A 23,715-nucleotide genomic window follows, 5' to 3' on the forward strand; every position below is an offset into this window, starting at 1 on the left:
TCTTTCCCCAGGTGTGGCTATTAGGGTCATTTAACCTTCTCTATTTATAGTTGCTTCTCCCACAATACTGTGTGGTTTATAGCTTCTGTTTGGACGTTTGGATAGATTGTGGTTGGATCTCAGCTGAGTTCATGGTGCTTTTATTGCTCCTTTGAAGTTAAGTCTTTCCTTTCCTTTTTGTATTTTGTTTGGGTTCTGTGTGTTGCAATTCCCTATTGTTTGTATTAGGCCTGAAGGAGACTCCTATTCGTTCTTCCTTTTGGATGAACAGGTCTTGTCCCTGCCATTAGTGCCAGGGTCCTATAGGACTTGATAGGACTCTAGGTATTCCTGCGTATGAACTCACCTACCTTTTGGGGTCTGTTCACACTGGTAGTCAGTCAGGATTTGGGTTAGTGTTTTCACTAGGAGGTGTCCATTTTCCTTCCCTAGTTCTCAGGTCTGATTGCCTGTTCCCCCCTTCCCTCCTATGCTCGGTGTGGTGTTTCCTCCCACACCGAAGCGTGACATTATATACCGCCAAAACCGTCATTTTATTGTTTGTTTGTGTGCAGCCATGGATCCTATTGGTGCACTGGCAGGTCAGCTGCAAGGCCTATCTTTGGAGGTAGCTCGACCGTCTCCAGATGCAGAGATCACAGGCTGTTGGTCCTAGTGGTAGTGGTGGAGTCCAGGCCTATCTGGAGCCTAAAATTGCCCTCCCAGACAGATTTTCTGGGGGACGTGATAATTTCATTTTGTTTAGGGAGGCGTACAAACTGTATTTTAGGCTATGTCCACACTCATCTGGGGATGAGCATCAGATAGTTGGTGTGGTCATTTCGTTGCTTAAAGGGAACATGTCACCAGTTTTATGGTGTCCTAACTAAGGGCAACATAAATAAGTGACTGATTCTCTTAGCTAAATGCTGGGTCACTTTCTTTAATTGACCCAGTCAATCTGGCAACATCTTGAATTGAAAAGCTCCAGCTCATAATGATGAGTCCTGAATATTCATGAGCTCCTGACTCTCCCCGCCTACCTGCTGCTGATTGACAGTTATTTTCCATATGAATCAGCAGCAGGTGGGCAGGGGAATGAATCCCCAGATATCACTGAAAAAGGCGCAAATGTTATGAAACATGTATTAAAAAAAAATACTATACAGGACTGTATGTATTTTGTAGTCAGCAAACACGGACCCGCCAAAAAAACTGACATCCGTGTTACATTCGTTTTTTTGCAGATGTATTGCAACAATGCCTGTCCTTGTCCGCAAAACAGACAAGAATAGGACATGTTCTATTTTTTTTTTTTTTTTTGCGGAATGGACTTGGGGACATGGAATGCACACAGTCATTTCAGTTTTTTTGCGGCCCCATTGAAATGAATGGTTCTGCATATGGGCCGCAAACCCCCCCCCCCAAAAAAAATGGAATGGACACTGACAAAAAATACGTTCGTGTGCATGAGCCCTAACCCTTAGGGCTCATGCACACGACCATATGTATTTTGCAGTCCTCAAAAAATACGGATGACATCCGTGTGCATTAAGTATTTTGCAAAACGGAACAGCTGGCCCCTAATAGAACAGTACTATCCTCGTCTGTAATGCAGACAATAATAGGACATGTTCTATTTTTTTGCGGAACAGAAATACAGAAACGGAATGCACAAGTTTTTTTTTGCAGACCCATTGAATTGAATGGTTCTGTATACGGTCCGCAAAAAAAGTGGAACGGACACGGAAAGAAAATACATTCGTGTGCATGTGTTTTTAGCAACAGAAGATCTATTTCATAGTTGAAAGTTTAACATGCACATATAAGGTACTTTAGTAATTTCTATGATGTTGCTGAATTCATCTTATTATTACAGATTCCGAGAGATACTTGGAGAAGAGGCTGATTCTGTCCGTCTGAATATGCATATTAAACACTATTGTGCCCTTGCTTGCAAACACTAAGATGACGACCTACTGAGTCTATATATTCAAATCATGAAGTCTTCTTTTTTTCTTCTACTTGTTTCTTCTACTGAACAAAGCTAATATGAATAAAATCATTTCATTAAAGGGTATCTGTCAGCAGTTTTAACCTAGGTGGGGGCTGGGGGAATAGTACAAACATAACTTTTGTGGAGCTTTTATTATCAGGACTAGTGTGAATATAAACTTTTATTCTGCCAATTTCTGCTCCAGGAGGAGCTGCTTCATTTTGAAGTGCTCTATGCATTGAGCTCTGCCCATCAACTCTGACTGCCAGCTGTAGTAGATGGGAGAACAGTGAGACAACTTACTAAAGAGAGCGCTGTACAGTGAACCACCAACTCCTGGGCACTTGCAGGAGGAGTGCCTGGCAGAATAAAAGTAAATACACTACTCCTGATAAGAAAAGATATTTGTCCTGCTCACTTCCTACCTAGTGCTGTCAGCCGTTTTCCAAGGTCAGAACTCTTTACTGTCACAGAAGAGGGGATCATTACTCTATTTAGTATGGCTCTCTCCCCCTGTTTTTTAGAAGAACGATTAGATAGATATAGATAGTATGGATAGATAGAGTAGGACAAGGGTAGGTGGAACATGTGGCCACCTAAGGCACCAGTGGAATAAGAACAATGTATCCTCTTATAAAAATAAAAATAAAGATTTTTGAAGGATTGAGATGAGTACTGAACCCAAATTCGAAATGGATGGATATAAATGGATATAGATACATTGTACAGAGGCCACTCGGTCCTACACTGAGGACTGTACATGTGTAAAATGTATGGGAGGAAACTATGAAGTATGTATTGGAAATAAGAATGGTACAAACTGTGGAAGACAATAAGTCATTCAATTAAGGAATGTGTATCCTACATCTGTGATGGCCAACATTAGAGATAAAGCATGGAGTGGGAAAATCCCTGTTTCGGCACTAGAGAAGCTGTACCACTACTTCTACATACCAGAAACAGTAGCATAAAATATAATTAACATCATACTCTAAATTACAGTGCAGGAGAAAGCTAATGTGGGGCCAAGGGTGAGAAGTTGTGGGTGGCAAACTGTTCCTAACAGAAAAGGGGAGTGGTGTCAAACTGAACATACAGTACAGACCAAAAGTTTGGACACACCTTCTCATTCAAAGAGTTTTCTTTATTTTCATGACTATGAAAATTGTAGATTCACACTGAAGGCATCAAAACTATGAATTAACACATGTGGAATTATATACATAACAAACAAGTGTGAAACAACTGAAAATATGTCATATTCTAGGTTCTTCAAAGTAGCCACCTTTTGCTTTGATGACTGCTTTGCACACTCTTGGCATTCTCTTGATGAGCTTCAAGAGGTAGTCCCCTGAAATGGTTTTCACTTCACAGGTGTGCCCTGTCAGGTTTAATAAGTGGGATTTCTTGCCTTATAAATGGGGTTGGGACCATCAGTGGCGTTGAGGAGAAGTCAGGTGGATACACAGCTGATAGTCCTACTGAATAGACAGTTAGAATTTGTATTATGGCAAGAAAAAAGCAGCTAAGTAAAGAAAAAACGAGTGGCCATCATTACTTTAAGAAATTAAGGTTAGTCAGTCAGCCGAAAAATTCGGAAAACTTTGAAAGTAAGGGCTATTTGACCATGAAGGAGAGTGATGGGGTGCTGCGCCAGATGACCTGGCCTACACAGTCATCAGACCTGAACCCAATCGAGATGGTTTGGGGTGAGCTGGACCGCAGAGTGAAGGCAAAAGGGCCAACAAGTGCTAAGCATCTCTGGGAACTCCTTCAAGACTGTTGGAAGACCATTTCAGGGGACTACCTCTTGAAGCTCATCAAGAGAATGCCAAGAGTGTGCAAAGCAGTAATCAAAGCAAAAGGTAGCTACTTTGAAGAACCTAGAATATGACATATTTTCAGTTGTTTCACACTTGTCTGTTATGTATATAATTCCACATGTGTTAATTCATAGTTTTGATGCCTTCATAGTCATGAAAATAAAGAAAACTCTTTGAATGAGAAGGTGTGTCCAAACTTTTGGTCTGTACTGTATATATATATATATATATATATATATATGTGTAAAATTAGGCATCATTATACTGCATTTTACTTTAACAACCAGTAAATTCTTAGGGGGATCAGCGGCTGAAACAATCTGGTAGTGGGACCCATTACTAGTAGGGGTGAGATAGAATACGACTACTTTTAATTCTATTATTTCTATTGTTTTCCTTTTTTTATTTCCATTATTGTCCATTTTGTGGAAAAAACTGCATGTATAATAAATATATTATTTGTATACAATTTTCTCAGTTATTTGTAATGTCATAATGCAAAACAACAATGAGAACTGTATATGAATATAAATTATATTACAAAATATCCCCAAAACATGTTGCTATCTATGTTGCATATTCTCCTGTTTACAATGGCCCACTTTTACTAATGTGCATACAGCTAGACATTATTGTATACTGTAGCAATATTTGGTGCAATTTGGCAAAAGGGGCACAATTTGGTGAATGTAGTGTTATAAAAATATTCTGTGTCCAGCTTGCCAAAGGTTATGGTTTAATAGAGAAAGAGATCCTTTAAGCCCTGGGCGTTTTTGCGTTTTCGTTTTTCACTCCCTGCCTTCCCAAAGCCATAGCTTTTTTTTTTTTCTATTCACATAGCTGTGTGAGAGATTGCCATTTGCGGGACAAGTTGTACTTTCTAATGGCACCATTTACTATTGCATACAATGTAGTGGGAAGATAGTATAAATTACAAGTAGGGGGGAATTGGAAAAAAAATGTAATTCAGTTTTATGGCTTTTGTTTTTATAACGTGCCATATACAGTACAACTGATCTGTCATCTTAATTGTCTAGGTCAGTATGATTACAGCGACACCACATTTATGGTATGCAATTTCTTGTGTTTTAATACTGAAATAAATTAAACTTCATCACCATATTCAGACCCTCATAACTTCTTTACAGTTACATCTGCAGAGCAGTGTGAGGGCTTATTTTTTTGAGGGGTGATCTGTACTTTTTTTGATACCAAGTTGAAGTGTGTTTGACATTTTGATCACTTTTTATTCAATTATTTGTGGTAGATGAAGTGCCGAAAATGGCAAATTGGCCATTTAGATTTTTTCCCTGTTAATGTGTTCACCATACAGGATAAGTACATTTATAGTTTAGGTGGTTTGGGACAAGCCGATACCTATGATGTTTATATATTTTTTTATTTTTTTATTATTATTATAGAGAAAGTGGGGTAATTGGCATTGTTAGTTTTTTTACACTTTTATATTAAGTTCCCATAGGGGTTTCCAAATACACAATCTTTAGATCACTATTCCCATACACTACTGTATTAAATCACAGTAGTGTATTGGAAAAATGATCTAAAGATTGTGTGTATTTGAAAACCCCTATCGGGACTTAAAATTCAGCTTATTCCTATGGAGCACTACCACCAGAAGGGCTCAATAGGAACTATGGCTCTATTAGCCGTAAATCTTCAGAGAGATCCAGGCTATTAGAGAGCACGAAAAGCTTCCCCGATCTCTGAGGGGAAGCTATTTGGGTCCCGAGAGTACAGAGCTCCCAGGGAAAACTGCCTCAGATGTCGTGGTCCCACTTGACCATGGCATCTCAAGGGTTAAATGTCTGTGATTGGCGTTATCCCTGATCACAGACATTAGCCCTGGGTGTCTGCTGTTTAAAATGGCAGAAACCGGTGGCTATGCCATCTTTAAAGACCCAACCCCTGTTGTATATGTACAGCAGGGTTGTTAAATAAGAAAGGCGCATGGCCTAATATGCACCATTTTGCACCAACATTATGCCACAGTTGGGGCATAAGAGTCTGTTGCAGGCTAAGCCAACACATGGTGTATGTCAGTGGTGGTGAACTTACGGTACGGGTGCCAGAGGCCATACTCGGAGCCTTCTCTGGGGGCACCCACACCATGGAAAAAGTCTAAAGAGTACCAATATGTCTTAGACATATCCTGCCACTTATTAGCGCAGGGCGCACTATGAATGGCACAGGCAGGGCGCTAAATGTAGGCAGGCTATTATAGCTAAATGATGTAGTACATGGAAGATATACTACATTGGTATTCAGGTTAAATTGCTGTGTTGGCTCTTTCACGATAAACATGTGGGTTTTGAGTTACACTTTGGGCACTCAGTTGGTAAAAGGTTCACCATCACTGGTGTAGGTTAAGGACAGACTGCACTGTCTGAAATGAGTAAATGTCTGCTGGGACTTTTTGTACTTTTAAATCATTTTTAATTTTTGTTTAAGAAATGTGAGATTTTATCAAGATGATTACGGGAGAAGATAACACAATGGGGGAGGGGGTCATTTATTAAAACTAGCGTTTTAGACGCCTGTCTTATTAACCCCTATAGCTGGCAGTGGATTAGCCGAAGTTATGAAGAGGCGCCGCCGCTTCAGGGCGCCAGTCCTGCAGGAACGTGTGTGAACTGCGTTCCTGCACTTTTTTCATAGCAGGAACGCCGTTCCCTTTCAGGGCCGTCTTTAAAGCCGAGCAAAAGGACCAGGAAGCGGTGAAGGCTTTGTACTCACCGCTTCCTGGTCCTCGGCTGTCGGCTGTGCAGGGTTTTACAGCACAGCCAACAGCAGGATGCAGATCGCGTAGGAAGAGAGGAGCGGCGGCGTCCAGGAGAAGGAGAGGGTAAGTGGTTTTTTTATTTTATATTTTATGAGGCTGATGGAGATGCACTGACTGGGGGCTGGTGGAGAGGCTACTGGGAGCTGCTTTGAGGCATGGGGCTCTTATCTGAGGTGTGATTGGGGGTCATTCATATTGGGGTCTGAGCTGAGGTGTGATCTGAGGTCTTATTGGGGTCTTATTAACATTGGGGATCTTATTGGGGCTGTTAGCTGAGGTCTGATTGGTGGTCTGACCTGAGATATAATGACATTTTTTTTTTCCGGAGCAGCTTGGAGAAAAAAGGCCTCACAGTCTCCTACACTCCTTCTGCCCAGCCAAGCCTGCCAGCACCCCTGAGGCCAAGCCTGCCAGCACCCCTGAGGCCAAGCCTGCCAGCACCCCTGAGGCCAAGCCTGCCAGCACCCCTGGGGCCAAGCCTGCCAGCACCCCTGAGGCCAAGCCTGCCAGCACCCCTGAGGCCAAGCCTGCTAGCACCCCTGAGTCTTCAGAACTGTAAGTAAATTATATAAAAGGGGATCTTATAATATGAAAGAGACGAATTACGCCTGAACATACATATAGTACAAATTCCAGTTGTTGTTTACATTTTGTTTTGATCACAATGTGTACATTTGGCTCAGTCCTTAAGGGGTTAAAAACACAGTCACTAAAGGGTGGCAAACAGAATCACAAACCATATGTAATTAAGGACACAACTTCTGGAATAAAAGGGAATAATGACGGAATACATTATTTAATTTTTTTTGGGTGGGGGGCGGTGTCGGGGTGGCAGTGGATATTGGGTGAGTTCCCACACTTTTTTTCCCAGGACTCGACCCCTGCCCAGCTTTATTGCTGGTTTACATTTTAGACCACTTTCTATGCCTAAAACAGCAGTAGAAAATGATAAATGAGATGGAATGTATGGACAGCTCCTTTCCTGCCTACACCACGCCCACTTTTTTAGACCTGGTGTGAGCGAGGAAAATATGCAGATTGCGGCAGAAATATGCCTAATATAGAAGTATTTCTGGATAGTAAATGATCCTCAATGTCTTTATGGATAAAACTGTGTGGTGTAAAGTTAGACAACTATGTCTAATTATGCACCATATGAATCATCCACTGAGATGAATTTAGTGTACTGGCTTTTAAATTCGAGCATAGTTTACCTAGATCCTACATTGCCCTGGATTTTGAATGCCTAGGCTCAGGAGAGGCAAGTCTGATAGTGTAGCCTCCCATTTAAAGAATCCACCTTGCCATTGGTAGATGGCCCTACACAATTGAGATAAAAAATGTTCGCAAAGAGCTTCAAATTTTCAAGTACAGTAAGCACAGCAGTAATGCAATTCAGAATAATCCAGTGTTTGCATGTGTCTTTGAGCATGGGGCAATGTTCTGTGTAAGAAGGTACAAGGAATCATCGTAGATGATAGGTATGTGTCATCGAGGTTCCTGTTCCAGAGCCAGTTTTCTGTGTCAGCAACAGTTGCTGTTTGACACCTTGCTATCTAGTATGGCTGTAAATAGCTGATCCGGGACGACTCTTACTGGGAGTAGTCAAAGTGCTGGGTGGGTGACTACTCCACACAGTCCAGGCCAGGTGTCACGGTGGGGAGTGGGGAAAACCCCCCACCGTACAATATTAGGAGAATCAGGTAGCAGCTAGGCCAGAAAACAGGGAAAAGGGAGCTGGTAACAAACTAAGCATCCCTAAATCCTATCCCTGACTGTATGAGCCGCCCTCGATGGTAGGGGGGCTCATACTCTCGAACCTGGGCCCTACTGACCCTAACGGTCCCTCATATATATAATAATAAAATTTCGTGGCACTCTGCCGTCTGTTTGCTGCTGGAAGTCGGGTTCCCACCCCGTCTTAAAGTAACGATAAATACTCGAGTGTTTATGATGCAAAAGAATAGGTATTTATTGGATAGTTAGGCTGTATGATACATGTGACGTTTCGGCCACACTCTGGCCTTCATCAAACTGGTGCCGCTTGGTAGATGCATGTCCTGGGAAATAGGCATGCAGGAAAGAGTGCAACAGCACTGAGGGAAAAGGCGCCTTATGGCGTCAGAAGGTGGAGACAATTGATTCCTCCACGACACGGAGGAACCGGAGTCTCCAACAGACCTAGCAACAAAGCGGAAGAAAGCAGCCAGCAGTGTACGACAAGACAGGTAAGTGTCCAGAGGCAGAAAACACCACTTCCAACAGGACCAACATGGACACCTACCTGACACAGCTGCAACAGGAACTCGAGCCGTCCATGCCGCTACCACTGGATCCTGGAAATGCGCATAGGCCCAAACACACACACCAGCCAGGACCCAGCACAAACACCAAACACAGAATCAAATAGAAACAACCTGGACCACCATGAGGAATGAACAATGGTGGCACCAGGCAGAGCTGCTTGTTGTTCCCCCTACAGGGAACTCCAGGGACCTCGTTCCGGAGGTAAGGACATACAAAGGATATGTCTGGCATCCATGCTGACCTGAAACACCAAATAGGCCAGACATGAAACACCAAACCAGACATAACAACAACCCCAAACATAAACCCACACCAAACATACAACAAGTGAGGTGGGGTAACAGCAACAGACACAAAGGGGTGACATCAGGTGACATCGATGTCCCATAAGGTGGCCCTCAAGGACTGGGCAGATGGAAAAGCATCAGCTCCTCAAGACACTGAAGACAATCTGACCTCAGGCTCACAACTCAGAACAATAAGAGCCAAGAGGCCACACCCAGCTCCACTTTGCACACACATTGACCTCATACACACCAGATAAAGGAAGGGAAACAGCCTTAAAGGGGAAGTGCACACGCATGCATAACAAACAAAACGTTGCCACCGGCAACCATCATGCGCTGCAAAAGTGTCACTGCAAACTACCACCAAGCTGTGACACCAGGTTTTGACAAGCCAATAAAAAACAGCCAGCAGTGTCAGGTGGGGGGATTACCCCTCTCTGACACTGGAGCTGTGTAAAACTCTGCTGAGATCTAAGGCCTGTGTGTGGGCGGAAAGCTGAAGACAGTGTGTATGGCGAGCAGGCCGCCTAAAGCCTGCAGGTGGACTTTCTGAGGCTGAGCATTCAGCCGGATGTGGATTAAACACCCAGGATCAAAGGTGAATGTTTTTTCTGTATGAACTGTTTTGGGTGTGAACAAACACCAATACTGAAAATGGACTTGAAAGAATCAAAAATAGGCAGCACTACTACGTCAGGTTCCCCGGATGGGTGCTCTCAGCCAACAGATTCACCCAATCTATAAAACTAAATAAATATATCAAGAAAAGGCTGGGCACTCTCTATCTGGAGTTGGTGGTACTTTATTCAACCATAAAATCTTAAAATTTATATTTAATGTGTAAAAGGTCTGGCCAGACTAAAAAGTGATATACAATAACAAATAAATACTTAAACAATAATATACAATAGATGTTTTCCTTTCAGAGTATTCGTAGCTGTGAATGCCGGTGGTCTTTGTGTTGAGCAAGAGGGTCCAAAACCAAACGCGTTTCGGGGCTTTAAGTGGCCCCTTCCTCAGTGGTTAACCTCTCCTCTTTAATCCATTTTCTTATATAGAGGATTTGTAACATACAAAACGTAAAATGGATCTAGCTTTTCTCAAACAGTGTGATGGATTTGACCTGGATCGGACATTACTTATTTCTTTCATATCATTTCCATACTTCAATTTTTCTTCATAAATTTTTCATCAAGCATGTTGAACAGGTTCTCTAGATTGTATTGCACCAAAAAACGCAAAATATCAAAAAAACGCATATGCGATATTAGTGCGTTTTCATTGCATTTTCCATAAAAACTTATAATGAAACATCACCAAAACATAAATTAAAATGCAGTATAAAAATATAAAATATATATAAAAAATTTATAAAACTTGACGCCTTCATGTCGACGAAAAAGGGACTAGGTGTTGTGTACTTATATTATGCAACAGTTAAGGAGATATCACTGTTGAAAAACCCTTAATATTCGATGGAGTATTTAAAAATTATAAAAAAAATTATTAAAATTAAAAAAATAAAAAATAAAATCAAAGCTTGAAAAATTAACTGAAATGGCTTCTTTGTTGGCTTGGAGATTGACTCTTATTCCTCTAAGAAACACATCAATTGTGATATTAATTATATTTTCTATGTTTCTCGGGGAAAGAATGTCGTAAAATAGGGTAGAAAGTAAAAAGGTTCACAGCAGCAATAGGGTGTGTGCCATCGGCCAAGGGAGGACTGGCCACATTTAATTATGGTACGGTCCCACGTCGGCCGGTGGCACCAACCCCACCTCCTCCTTACAAGAAGCCAAACAGTTCAAATTCAGAATTCAACCCCATTGGCAGGAGTGTATCAAATTCGAAGATTTTCTGTGTCTCCGCTATCGACATGCTGCCAATGTGGTCTCATCCTCTCCAGTCCTTCTGTACTTTTTCAAGAGCAGCAAATTTGAGTCCTGAAGGATCCTGATTATGTGCAATTTTAAAATGACTCGAAAGAGAATGATTCTCAAAAACCTTTTTAATCTTAGATACATGTTCCGCTATTCTTTTTTTCAATAGCCTCTTGGTTCTTCCAATATATTGTCGTCTGCAAGGGCATTCAATGATGTAAATTACATTGCTTGAGTCACAAGATAGAAATTCTTTAATCGTGTGTTTATACCCATTAGAAGTAGATGTAATTACCATGGTTTTTTTGGGAAATGATGTGGACTTGCAATTATTGCACTGTCCACACCTAAAAAAAAACTTTAATATCTGCCCATTTTTGTATGGTTTGTGATTTTTTTTCATTGGGGGTTCAATAAATGGGGCTACCTTAATGCCCAAATTTGGGGCCTTTGTGAAAGTAATTAATGGATTGTCTGGCATCATGGCCCCAATAATCTTATCCTTCTGTACCATGTGCCAATGCTTTCTAATAATTTTTTGAATTTTTTTAAACTGTTCATTATATGGCAATATCATCCTGACTTTATCTTCTATATTATTTTTCTGAAGTAGGGTAATATCATCAAAAAAATACTTCCTATGCATATTTCGGACCCTATCCAGGGTTTCATCCAACATTTTCAGGGGGTATTGTTTTTCTAAAAACAGTTTTTTCATATTTGTCGCTTCCAATTCAAATTGTTGGTCCACTGTACAGTTCTTTTTATTCTTCTAAACTGTCCTTGAGGGATATTTAGAAGCCATTTTGGAAGGTGACAGCTGCTATACAAAATATAACGGTTACGTGCTGTTGGTTTAATAAAAGTGCTGCACTTTAGCATATCTTCCTCAACTTTGATTTGTAAATCTAAAAACTCAAGTTTGGTTTGGCTAGTCATGAAGGTGAACTTTAGGTTAAAATTATTAATGTTAATATCACTTAAAAACTGATCCAAATTAGATTGGCCTGATTGCCAAATAAAAAATACATCATCGATGTATCTCTGCCATAGCACCAGGTCTGTCCCCAGTTTGGGAGTTATGGTGGTTTCTTCCCAATTGGCCATAAAAAGATTTGCGTAACTGGGGGCAAACCTGGTGCCCATGGCAGTCCCCTGAGTTTGTAGATAAAACTGACGATTGAAATCAAAATAGTTGTGCGTGAGAATAAAGTCTATCCCTTCTATAATAAAATCCACTTGTGAATTGGGGAGAGTATTGTCCTTTAAAAGTTCTTTCTTTACTGCATCTTTCCCTTGTTCATGGTCAATTACTGTATATAATGACTGAACGCCCAAGGTGCCCATTATCCAATTGGATTTAAAATCTAAATTTTCTATTTTAATAATTTGGGTCGTGTCTTTTGTATATGACGGTATTAGTTTGACCTTGGGCTGGAGTAATACATCAATATATTGGGATAAATTTGCAGTTAATGATCCAATACCTGACACTATTGTCCTTCCTGGTGGATTTTCTTTATTTTTATTGTTCTTATACCTCAATTTATTAGTTTTTTTATCCATTATCTCATATTCCACTTTGTCTAAGTTCTTACATAATCTCCCCTGCCACATATTATACTCATCATTTTTGGGTAATTTGACAATAATGTCTTTTACTACATTAATTCTACTGGATACTTCTTCCAGTATTTCCTTTCTTCTTTTGATAACTAATTTAATGAGAGCTATGGATTGTTGATGTAATAATAAATCCCATTAACTATTGAATGAGGGTTCCCATAGATCTTGTGCTGTTTTTTTTGTCAGTGTAAGACCTTTTGGAATTTTGTCCAAACTGATGTATTCTTCCAAAGTTTTGATTTCCCATCTTTGTTTGAGTTCCCTAATTATTAACCATTTCAACTCTTTAAATGAGTCCCTTATAGAAATATCTCCATTTAACTCCATACCAATTTCTCCATCGAAAATGAAGGATTCAATTTTCTGTCTCTTATTTTCCACATGACTCCAGATATCCATGGTTACCTACACGTAGTGTGCTAGCCTTAGGGGTGATGCAAAAATGGTGATGGTGACATCACCTCTCAGGATCGCCTCTGATTGGTAGGTGGGCGGGCGGTGGGAGATTCAAATGTTGCCAGCGCTCCTCTCCTCCTCCTTTTGTGTCCCGGAGCAGAGGAGAGAGGAGCGCTGCCTGCATGTCGGTGGGATCTGAGCCAGCATCACCCCATCTGTGCCCCAGCACCCATCCTTGCCCCCCAGGACCCGATCTGTGCCCCAGCACCCCTCATCTGATCAGCAGGTAATTAGGGAAAGTCTAGGGAAAGGTTGGGCTAGGCAGGGATAATAAAGGGAAAGTTAGTGTGAAAAAAAGTTTTATTGCATCACCCTAAGTAGGGTGTCTGGGGTCCACAGCACAGCTGTGTGACCCTAGACCCCCCCAGGGGTGCTGCTGCTTGCCCCCCTGACCCCCCAACATTTTTGTGTGCGTACGCTGACTGTGGCCGGCACTCTTAGCGTCTGGCCACTGTTAACGCATTGCATACCCCACCGCTGATCAACTTCGGACGGTTGATCATTTTTATTTTTTATTTCACATTTTTTGCCCTTTTTTTAGTTAGTCTTTTTTTTTTTCTGTTAGTTTTAGTGATAAGTCCGCGAACACCCATGCCCCCACACACACGCACACCAAATAAAGACTTGCATGCACATACACACGCAGACACACACTCCATTATGGCCCACTAGATGTTCTCTGCCGAGGAGGCATATGCCTAGCTTGCCTCCGAGTCCAAGAGTCCCAGTGAGGACGAGGATGACCCCACTTTCCTGTTGTCATCCGCGTCCTACTCATCATCTAGCGATGATGATGAGCCCCCAAGGCGACGGAGACTCCGCCAGGCGGAGCAAGGGGACCACCATGTTAGGGACCCTGTGGCCTACCCTAGTATGAGCAGCTCTAGGGCTCAAACTAGTTTTCCGGCCCACCCGTTAAATCCACCGGAGCCCCCTGCCAGTGAACTTGTCTGGTGTACCCTAGAGCGATTTTAGCCCGTGTTTCCTGATTTTGTAGGCCAACCAGGAATCCAGATTTCCACAGTGGGCTTCACTGAATATTACTTTTTTTTGTCATTTTTTCAGTGACCAACTGGTAAATCTAATGGTGGAGCAGACGAACTTGTACTAGGCCCGGTGGCTGGACGCCGGTCAGTGCAGCCGAGATGAGGACATTTTGGGGCCTCGTGCTGCACATGGGCCTAGTCAAGAAACCTAGAGTCAGGCATTACTGGAGTGGGGACGTCCTCTACCAGACCCCAATTTACAGTACGGCCAATTTGTACAGGCTAATGTACCTGGAAGGGAGGTCGCGGTTGATGAGTCTCTCATTGCGTTCAAGGGGAGACTCATTTTCCGCCAGTATGTTCCCTCAAAGCGGGCGAGGTATGGCGTGAAGCTGTACAAACTTTGTGAGAGTACCTCAGGGTACACTTACAAGTTTTGTGTGTACGAGGGGCGAGATTCCCGTATTCAACTCCCAGAATGTCCCCCCACTCTGGGTGTTAGCGGGAAACTTGTGTGGGACCTTAGGCACCCACTGCTAGATAAGGGTTACCACCTTTACGTGAATAACTTTTATACTAGTATCCCCTTGTTCCAGTCCCTCGCCGCCAGATCCACGTCCGCTTGTGGGACCGTGCAGAAAAATCAACGCGGCCTCCCTGCCCACCCCCTCCAGGTACCTATCCCCAGGGGTGAAACCTGTGCCCTTACCACTGGAAACCTGTTGCTGGTCAGATATAAGGACAAGAGGGATGTCCTTGCACTGTCCACAATTCATGGTAACGGCATCACCCCTGTCCTTGTGCGAGGTACCGCGGCAACGGTCCTCAAGCCCGATTGTATCGTCGACTACAATCGGTATGTGGGAGGAGTTGATCTCTCTGATCAAGTCCTCAAGCCATATAATGCCATGCGCAAAACCCGGGCATGGTACAAAAAATTTGCAGTCTACTTGGTGCAGGTTGCCATGTACAACTCTTTTGTGCTGTCCCGGAGCGCTGGCAACACAGGGACATTCCTTCAGTTCTATGAGGCAGTCCTCAAGGCCCTGATCTTTTTGGACGAGGAAAGAGCAGGCCGGCGTACCTCAGGAACTGGAGGCGCCCGGATCGTCCCTGGCCATCACTTTCCAGGTGTGGTCCCCCATACTGGAAAGAAGGGACGAACCCCAAAAAGGTGCAGAGTGTGTCACAGGAGGGGGATACGGAAGGACACCACTACTCAATGTGATACGTTCCCCGATCATCTGGGCCTCTGCATTATTGGTTGCTTTAGGGAGTACCACACTTCCATGGAGTACTAAATTTATATCCCAATGTAGCCACTGACAATCGGATAAAAAAACTATGGTTCTCAGACTTGAGACACCCAAAAAAATTGTAAAAACGAAAATAATTTAAAAAAAAGTATACAAATTAGGCATCTCCGTGTCGGTAATAATCTCCTCTATAAAAATACCCCATGACCTAACCCCCCAGATTAACACGGTCCAAAAAAAAAAAAAGGTGTAAAAAAATGAGCCCCTACATAAGATAATGGGCAAAAAAAAATAAAAAAAATTGCTCTTAGACTTTAGGGATACAAAAAAAATTTTTTGGTATCAAAAAGGATAATATAGTCTAAAACCTAAATAATTGTAAAAAAAAGTAGACTTATTAGGTATCGCCACGTCCATAGGAAAAAAAAAAACGGAGCAAAAAAAGATTTATTTTTGTCACCTTACATAACAAAAAGTTTAATAGCAAGCGATCAAAAAGTAATATAGCCCTCCACATAGTGCCAATAAAACCATCCTCTCCTCCTGCAAAAAATGAGCCCCTACATAAGATAATCGCCTAAAAAATAAAAACAAAAAATGACTCTTAGACATTAGAAATACAAAAAAAAAATATTTTTGTATCAAAAAGGATAATATACGGTAGTCTAAAACCTAAATAATTGTAAAAAAAGTTGACTTATTAGGTATCGCCACGTCCGTAAGAATCTCCTCTAAAAAAATACCCCATGACCTAACCCCCCAGATTAACACGGTCAAAAAAATAAAATGGTGCCAAAACAGCTATTTTTGGCACTTTTTCATTTCAATCCGTTTTTTCCGGTAACAAAGCAAGGGTTAACAACTAAACAAAACTTAATATTTATTACCCTGATACTGCAGTTTACAGAAACGCCACATTTGTGGTCGTAAACTGCTGTATCACTAAAAGGCAGGGCGCAAAAGGAAAGGACCGACATGGTTTCTGGAAGGCCGATTTTGATGGCCTTTTTTATTGACACCATGTCTCTTTTGAAGCCCCCCTGATGCACCCCTAGTAGAGTTAAGCGGACACCTAGATGTTCGGGTTCGGCAGGTTCGGAACTTTTGGGCACTAAAATGGCTCTACAATAGTCCTGGAAAGGGCTAGATGGCTGCAAAAAGCATCGAAATGTGCTTAAGAGCATGACAACTGTTCTGCAAACAAATGTGGATAGGGAAATGACCTAAAATAACATAAAATACAGAAAAATTAAAAATAACAATCTGGATCTAGGAGTAGGAGGTTGAGGAGGTGGTGGATGTGGCGGTGTAGGTGGAAGCGGCGGTGTAGGTGGAATCGGCGGTGTAGGTGGAAGCGGCGTTGAAGGAGGAATAGGTAGCCAACACTGATTTGTGTTATTTTTTATTTTTAAATTGGGGTATCCCCCAAAATATTGGGACATATAACAAAATAAAACAAAGAATAAGTGCACTTGAGTACAAGAATGGATGGTTGAGGCTGGTATAAATGTCTATTCTGCACAAGGTACGGACAAGTCCTGTGGGATCCATGCCTGGTTCATTTTAATAAACGTAAGCTTGTCCACATTGGCTGCGGCCTGTGATAATGCTCTCTGCTAAACACACGTTCACACTATACACTGGCTGCAGGGCAGGTCAGCACCTCCAAGGCTGACAAAGCTTTACCACATTTTGGCCATGCTAACCCTGCCTTCTCAGGGGCTGGTGGTGCCCCAGCTGCGTTGGCGACCTCTTCCTCCTCTGCCTTCGCCTTGTGCTTCCACTGTGCCCCTGCTGTTAGGTGGGAATGCTATCATCAGCGTGCGTTTGTAGTCGCACATCTTCCGATCAGTAACAGATGTTTTCACTAAATTTAGTTCCCTGTCAGCAATGCAGAGCAGGGGTTCTTCACAGCAAAAGGGGGTTCATGTCACCCAGCAATAGAACAGAGGATTTTGAGAGATTTAGGCCCCTGTCAACCAGACACAGCAGGGGTTCATTCACGGCAAAAGGGGGTTCTTGTCACCCAGCAATAGAACAGAGGATTTTGAGAGATTTAGGCTCCTGTCACCCAGGCACAGCAGGGGTTCATGTCACCCAGCAATAGAACAGAGGATTTTGAGAGATTTAGGCCCCTGTCAACCAGGCACAGCAGGGGTTCATTCACGGCAAAAGGGGGTTCATGTCACCCAGCAAAAGAACAGACGATTTTGAGAGATTAAGGCCCCTGTTACCCAGGCACAGCAGGGGTTCATTCACGGCAAATTGGGGTTCGTGTCACTCAGCAATACAACAGAGGATTTCAAGAGATTTAGGCCCCTGTCACCCAGGCACAGCAGGGGTTCCTTCATGGCAAAAGGGGTTTCATGTCACCCAGCAATACAACTGAGGATTTTGAGAGATTTAGACCCCTGTCAGCAATGCAGAGCAGGGGTTCATTCACGGCAAAAGGGGGTTCATGTCACCCAGCAATAGAACAGACGATTTTGAGAGATTTAGGCCCCTGTCACCCAGGCACAGCAGAGGTTCATTTACGGCAAAAGGGGGTTCATGTCACCCATCAATACAACAGAGGATTTTGAGAGATTTAGGCCCCTGTCACCCAGGCACAGCAGGGGTTCATTCACGGCAAAAGGGGGTTCATGTCACTCAGCAATACAACAGAGGATTTTGAGAGATTTAGGCCCTGTCACCCAGGCACAGCAGGGGTTCATTCACGGCAAAAGGGGGTTTTTGTCACCCAGCAATACAACAGAGTATTTTGAGAGATTTAGGCCCCTGTCACCCAGGCACAGCAGGGGTTTGTATATGCCAAAAATGGTAAAATGTAACCCGACAATTGAAAATAAGAATTTTTTCAATTTAGGGCACTAAAATTGGCACTTTTTTTAATTAAAGTGGCTCTAAAATAGTCCTTGAAAGGGCTAGAGGGATGTAAAAGGCAGTAAAATGTGCTTAAGAGAATGGCAACTGCTCTGCAAACAAATGTGGATAGGGAAATAACTTAAAATGAAATAAAATAACTAAAAATTACTAATTATTAACCTGCAACTCAGAGAAGGAGGTGGATATGGAGTCGGAGGTTGAGGAGGAGGTGAATGTGGTGTTGTAGGTGGAGGCAGCAATGGAGGAGGAGGTAGCCAACAATGTTTTTTTTTTTTTTTTATTGGGGTAGGTAGCCCACAAAATATTGGGACAAATAAAAAAATAAAAAACCAACCAAGAATCATTGCACTTGACTTGAGTACAAGAATATATGTTTGATGGTGGTATAAATGGTTATTCTGCTCAAGGTACAGACAAGTCTTGTGGGATCCAAGCCTGGTTCATTTTAATGAACGTGAGCTTGTCCACGTTGGCTGTGGACAGGCGGCTGCGTCTGTCTGTAATGTCTCCTCCTGCCGTGCTAAATACACGTTCAGAGAGTACACTGGCTGCAGGGCAGGCCAGCACATCCAAGGCATACAGGGCAAGCTCTGGCCATGTGGACAATTTGGAGACCCAGAAGTTGAATGGGGCAGAACTATCAATCAGTACGTGTAGTCGTGTGCACAGGCACTGTTCCACCATGTTGTTCAAATGCTGCCTCCTGCTAACACGCTCCATATCAGCAGTTGGGGCCGGTTGTTGCGGCGAGGTGACAAGGCTTTTCCACATGTCGGCCATGCTAACCCTGCCTTCTGAGGTGCTGGCGCTGACACAGCTGCGTTGGCAACCTCTTCCTCCTCCCCTGCCTTCGCCTTGTGCTTCCAATTGTCCCACGGCATCAGTAGGGAATGCTCTCAGGAGCGCGTCTACCAGCGTGCGCCTGTAGTCGCGCATCTTCCGATCACGCTCCAGTGAGGGAATTAAGGATGGCACATTGTCTTTGTAACGGGGATCCAGCAAATGGCCACTCAGTAGTCAGCACACGTTAAAATGTGGGCAACTCTGCAGTCGTTGCACAGGCACTGCAGCATGTAGTCGCTCATGTATGCCAGGCTGCCCAGAGGTAAGGACAAGCTGTCCTCTGTGGGAGGCGTATCGTCTGCGTCCTCAGTATCCCCCCAGCCACGCAACAGTGATGGGCCCGAGCTGCATTGGATGCCACCCCGCTGTGAACATGCTTCATCCCCATCCTCCTCCTCCTCCTCATCCTCCTCCTCCTCCTCCTCATCCTCCAGTAGTGTGCCCTGGCTGGCCAAATTTGTACCTGGCCTCTGCTGTTGCAAAAATCCTCTTTCTGAGCCACTTCTAAAAGACTGTTCTGAAAGTGTTAGAGATGACCCCTCTTCCTCCTCCTCGTCCTGGGCCACATCCTCTTCCATCATCGCCCTAAGTGTTTTCTCAAGGAGACATAGAAGTTTTATTTCTGTCCAAAATGTGACAGTCACTTATGCACGTGTAATCCCAGATGTGCAGTATATGAGAGGCTTTTTTCACCCCAGTATGTCAAAGCCATATTTATGGCCTAAATGTGACAGTCACTTATGCTTGTCTAATCCCAGATGTGCAGTATATTAGAGGGTTTTTTCACCCTAATCAAAAAGCTGTATTTCTGTCCTAAATGTGACAGTCATTTATGCACGCGTAATCCCAGATGTGCAGTATATAAAAAAAAAACTAATAGCCGTTTTTGTGGCCTAAATGTGACAGTCACCTATGCACGTGTAATCCCAGATGTGCAGTATATTAGAGGGTTTTTTCACCCTAACCAAAAAGCTGTATTTCTGTCCTAAATGTGACAGTGACTTATGCACGTGTAATCCCAGATGTGCAGTATATTAGAGGGTTTTTTCACCCTAACCAAAAAGCTGTATTTCTGTCCTGAATGTGACAGTCACTTATGCTTGTCTAATCCCAGATGTGCAGTATATTAGAGGGTTTTTTCACCCTAACCAAAAAGCTGTATTTCTGTCGTAAATGTGACAGTGATTTATGCATGTGTAATCCCAGATGTGCAGTATATTAGAGGGTTTTTTCACCCCAGTATGCCAAAGCTGTATTTCTGGACTTGCAGATAGCCTATGCTGGTGCACTATCGTTGCATAAAATGGCTGTCGATCATGTATTGATTGACTAACTGAAGAAAAAAAAGTTCATTTTCAGCAGTAGTTGGCTCAGGGCAGGCTTAAAAAAATTGTGCACTGCACCCACAAAACACTTTTTCTGTAGATCGCTGAGTACATAAACCAGTTCTTGATAAGATTTCTCCCTGATCTGTCCCTCACAGCAGCTGCAGCCTCTCCTTACACTAATCCGAGCAGAGTGACGGGCGGTGCTACGTGACTCCAGCTTAAATAGAGGCTGGGTCACATGCTGCAGTTGGCCAATCACAGCCATGTTAATAGTAGGCATGGCTGTGATGGCCTTTTTGGGCAAGTAGTATGACGCTTGTTGTTTGGCTGCTTTGCAGCCTTTCAAAAAGCACCATAAAAATCGCCGAACACCAAACCCGAACCCGAACTTACAGTTCGGGTTCACTCAACTCTAACCCCTAAAGTAAAAACTCCCTAAAAGTGACCCCATATAAGAAACTACACCCCTCAAGGTATTCAAAACTGATTTTACAAACTTTATTAACCGTTTTGATGTTCCTCAACAGTTAATGACAAATGAAGATGAAATTTCAGAATTTCAATTTTTGGTAACCTTGCCTCACAAAAATATAATATAGAGCAACCAAAAATCATATGTACCCTAAAAATAGTCCCAACAAAACCGCTACCTTATCCCGTAGTTTCCAAACTGGGGTCACTTTTAGGGAGTTTCTACTCCAGGGGTGCATGAGGGGGGTTGAAACAGGACACGGTGTAAATAAACCGGTCCATAAAAATCAGCCCTCCAAAAACCACACGGCGCTCCTTTCCCTCTACGCCCCGCCGTGTGACCGTACAGTAGTGTATGACCACATATGGGGTGTTTCTGTAAACGGCAGAGTCAGGGCAATAAAGATACAGTCTTGTTTGGCTGTTAACCCTTGCTTTGTTAGTGAAAAAAATGGGTTAAAATGAAAAATTTGGCAAAAAAATGAAATTCTCAAATTTCATCCCCATTTGCCAATAACTCTTGTGCAACACCTAAAGGGTTAACAACGTTTTTAAAATCAGTTTTGAATACCTTTAGGGGTGTAGTTTCTTAGATGGGGTCACTTTTATGGAGTTTCTACTCGAGGGGTGCATCAGGGGGGGCTTCAAATGGGACATGGTGTAAATAATCCAGTCCAGCAAAACCATATGGCGCACCTTTCCCTCTACGCCCTACTGTGTGGCTGTACAGTAGTGTACGACCACATATGGGCTGTTTCTGTAAACGGCAGAGTCAGGGCAATAAAGATACAGTCTTGTTTGGCTGTTAACCCTTGCTTTGTTAGTGGAAAAAATGGGTTAAAATTTAAAATTTGCCCAAAAATTTAAATTCTGAAATTTTATCTCCATTTGCCATTAACTCTTGTGGAACATCTAAAAAAATTCTAGAAGCTACACCCCTCAAGGAATTCAAACCTGATTTTACAAGCATCTTAACGATGCTTGTAAAATCAGGTTTGAATTCCTTGAGGGGTGTAGCTTCTAGAATTTTTTTAATACAGACTCTTGTAGTGATTCTGGTCTGCAAATCCTCCCCCTCCTCTTTCTTTTCTAAGGGCCCATTCACATGACCGTATTTTTCTGTCTGCATCTGTTCCGCAGTTTTCCAGATCAGATGCAGCCCCATTCATTTCAATGGGGTGGGAAAAGATGCGAACAGCACTTCCGTTCCACAGCCCCGTGAAAAAGATAGAACATGTCCCATTTTGAAGACACGAATAGGCATTTCTATCATGGACAGGACGTTCACCTCCACAGTATGAGTACGAGCGATGGCTGCTGCTATCACTCGGCCCCATACAAAATCATTGTTCTTGGGCGGCAGAGTGCTGTTTACACAGCACAATCTTCTGTCCGGGAATGATTATTGAGGTGTCTAACCATCTGGTGATAAGTGACAACTTTCAACAGGCCGATTATTTTGTGGCAGGCGCAGCGCTATGAAGTGCCTTTTGCGCTGTGGCATTAGAAGAATTTTGGTCTAACCAGACTGTCAGTTACTCTGTAATTCCTCTAGCGCCGTTCTATGGAAACAGTAGGTTTAAAGAGCACACCAAATACTTGAAAATAACTTTTTTATTAACTTCAACTTTTCTTCATATATAACACTGCCGCCTCTGCAGCAGATAGTCTATGTACAAAACACATGTTGAATAAAGTATCATAGAATGGCGGTCTGATTAAGATGGTGGTTCAACTGTTCAATCTTGTCATTCAACATAAAATGGTGGATATATTTATCTCTTGAGTATATGTACTCTCACTTTAAGTTATTTAAGTACTTTATGATCTCTCTGAGGTCTAACTAATAGTTCTACTTGCTTAATTTGGTCGCAATTTGCAGTATGCGGTTAGCAGTAACTATTTGCAGATTGGTTGAGTATGATCTGGTATGGTTGTATGCAATTTGGATTGCAATATGGAATTGGAATTTGGATTGTGAACTTTGTAGTACAGAATACAATGTCAATCAGCTGCTTTTAAGGCCACCAGGATATTGTCATGCATTAAACAAGGCATGGACTCGCAGGGCAGGGATGTAATATTACCACTTTACAAAGCGTTGGTGCAGCCTCATCTGGAATATTCAGTTCAGTTCTGGGCACCAGTACATAGAAAGGATGCACTGCAGCTGGAAAAAGTACAGAGGAGAGCAACTAAAATGATAAGGGGAATGGAGGGTCTTAGTTATGAAGAAAGATTAAAAAAATTGAATTTATTTAGTCTTGAGAAGAGATGTCTAAGGGGGCACATGATTAACCTGTACAAGTATATAAATGGATCATACAAAAAATACGGCGAAAAGCTGTTCCATGTAAAATGTGCTCAAAAGACAAGGGGTTGCTGCCTCCGACTGAAGAAGAAAAAGTTCAGTCTCCAGAAGCGTCAAAGCTTCTTTAGGCTACATGCACACGACCGTTCCGTTTTTTGTGATCCGCAAACCGCGGATCCGCCCGAGTGCATTCCGCAATTTGCAGAACTGAATGGGCGGCCCATTGTAGAAATGCCTATTCTTGTACGCAAAACGGACAAGAATAGGACATGTTATATTTTTTTTGCGGGGCCACGGAATGGAGCAACGGATGCGAACAGCACACGGAGTGCTGTCCGCATCTTTTGTGGCCCCATTGAAGTGAATGGGTCCGCACCCGAGCTGCAAAAACTGCGGCTCGGATGCGGACCAAAACAACGGCCGTGTGCATGAGGCCTTACTGTAAGAACTGTGAATCTGTGGAATAGACTTCCTCAG

The 23,715-nt window shown here is 42.8% G+C and overlaps 2 protein-coding genes across 2 annotated transcripts in view; both read left to right on the forward strand.

The window, feature by feature from the left end:
* LOC121008491 (putative methyltransferase DDB_G0268948) overlaps positions 1 to 2,141 on the forward strand; it is a 146,997-nt gene extending 144,856 nt beyond the window's left edge. The window contains exon 6 of the mRNA XM_040441085.1: positions 1,859 to 2,141. Coding sequence (XP_040297019.1) covers positions 1,859 to 1,946 — 88 coding nt within the window. The 3' untranslated portion in view covers positions 1,947 to 2,141. The remainder of the gene's footprint in view (positions 1 to 1,858) is intronic.
* LOC121008805 (putative methyltransferase DDB_G0268948) overlaps positions 1 to 23,715 on the forward strand; it is a 415,162-nt gene that overhangs the window by 199,432 nt on the left and 192,015 nt on the right. The window lies entirely within an intron of this gene.

The sequence above is a fragment of the Bufo bufo genome, chromosome 7 (assembly GCF_905171765.1).
Source record: "Bufo bufo chromosome 7, aBufBuf1.1, whole genome shotgun sequence".
NCBI classification, from domain to species: Eukaryota; Metazoa; Chordata; class Amphibia; order Anura; family Bufonidae; genus Bufo; species Bufo bufo.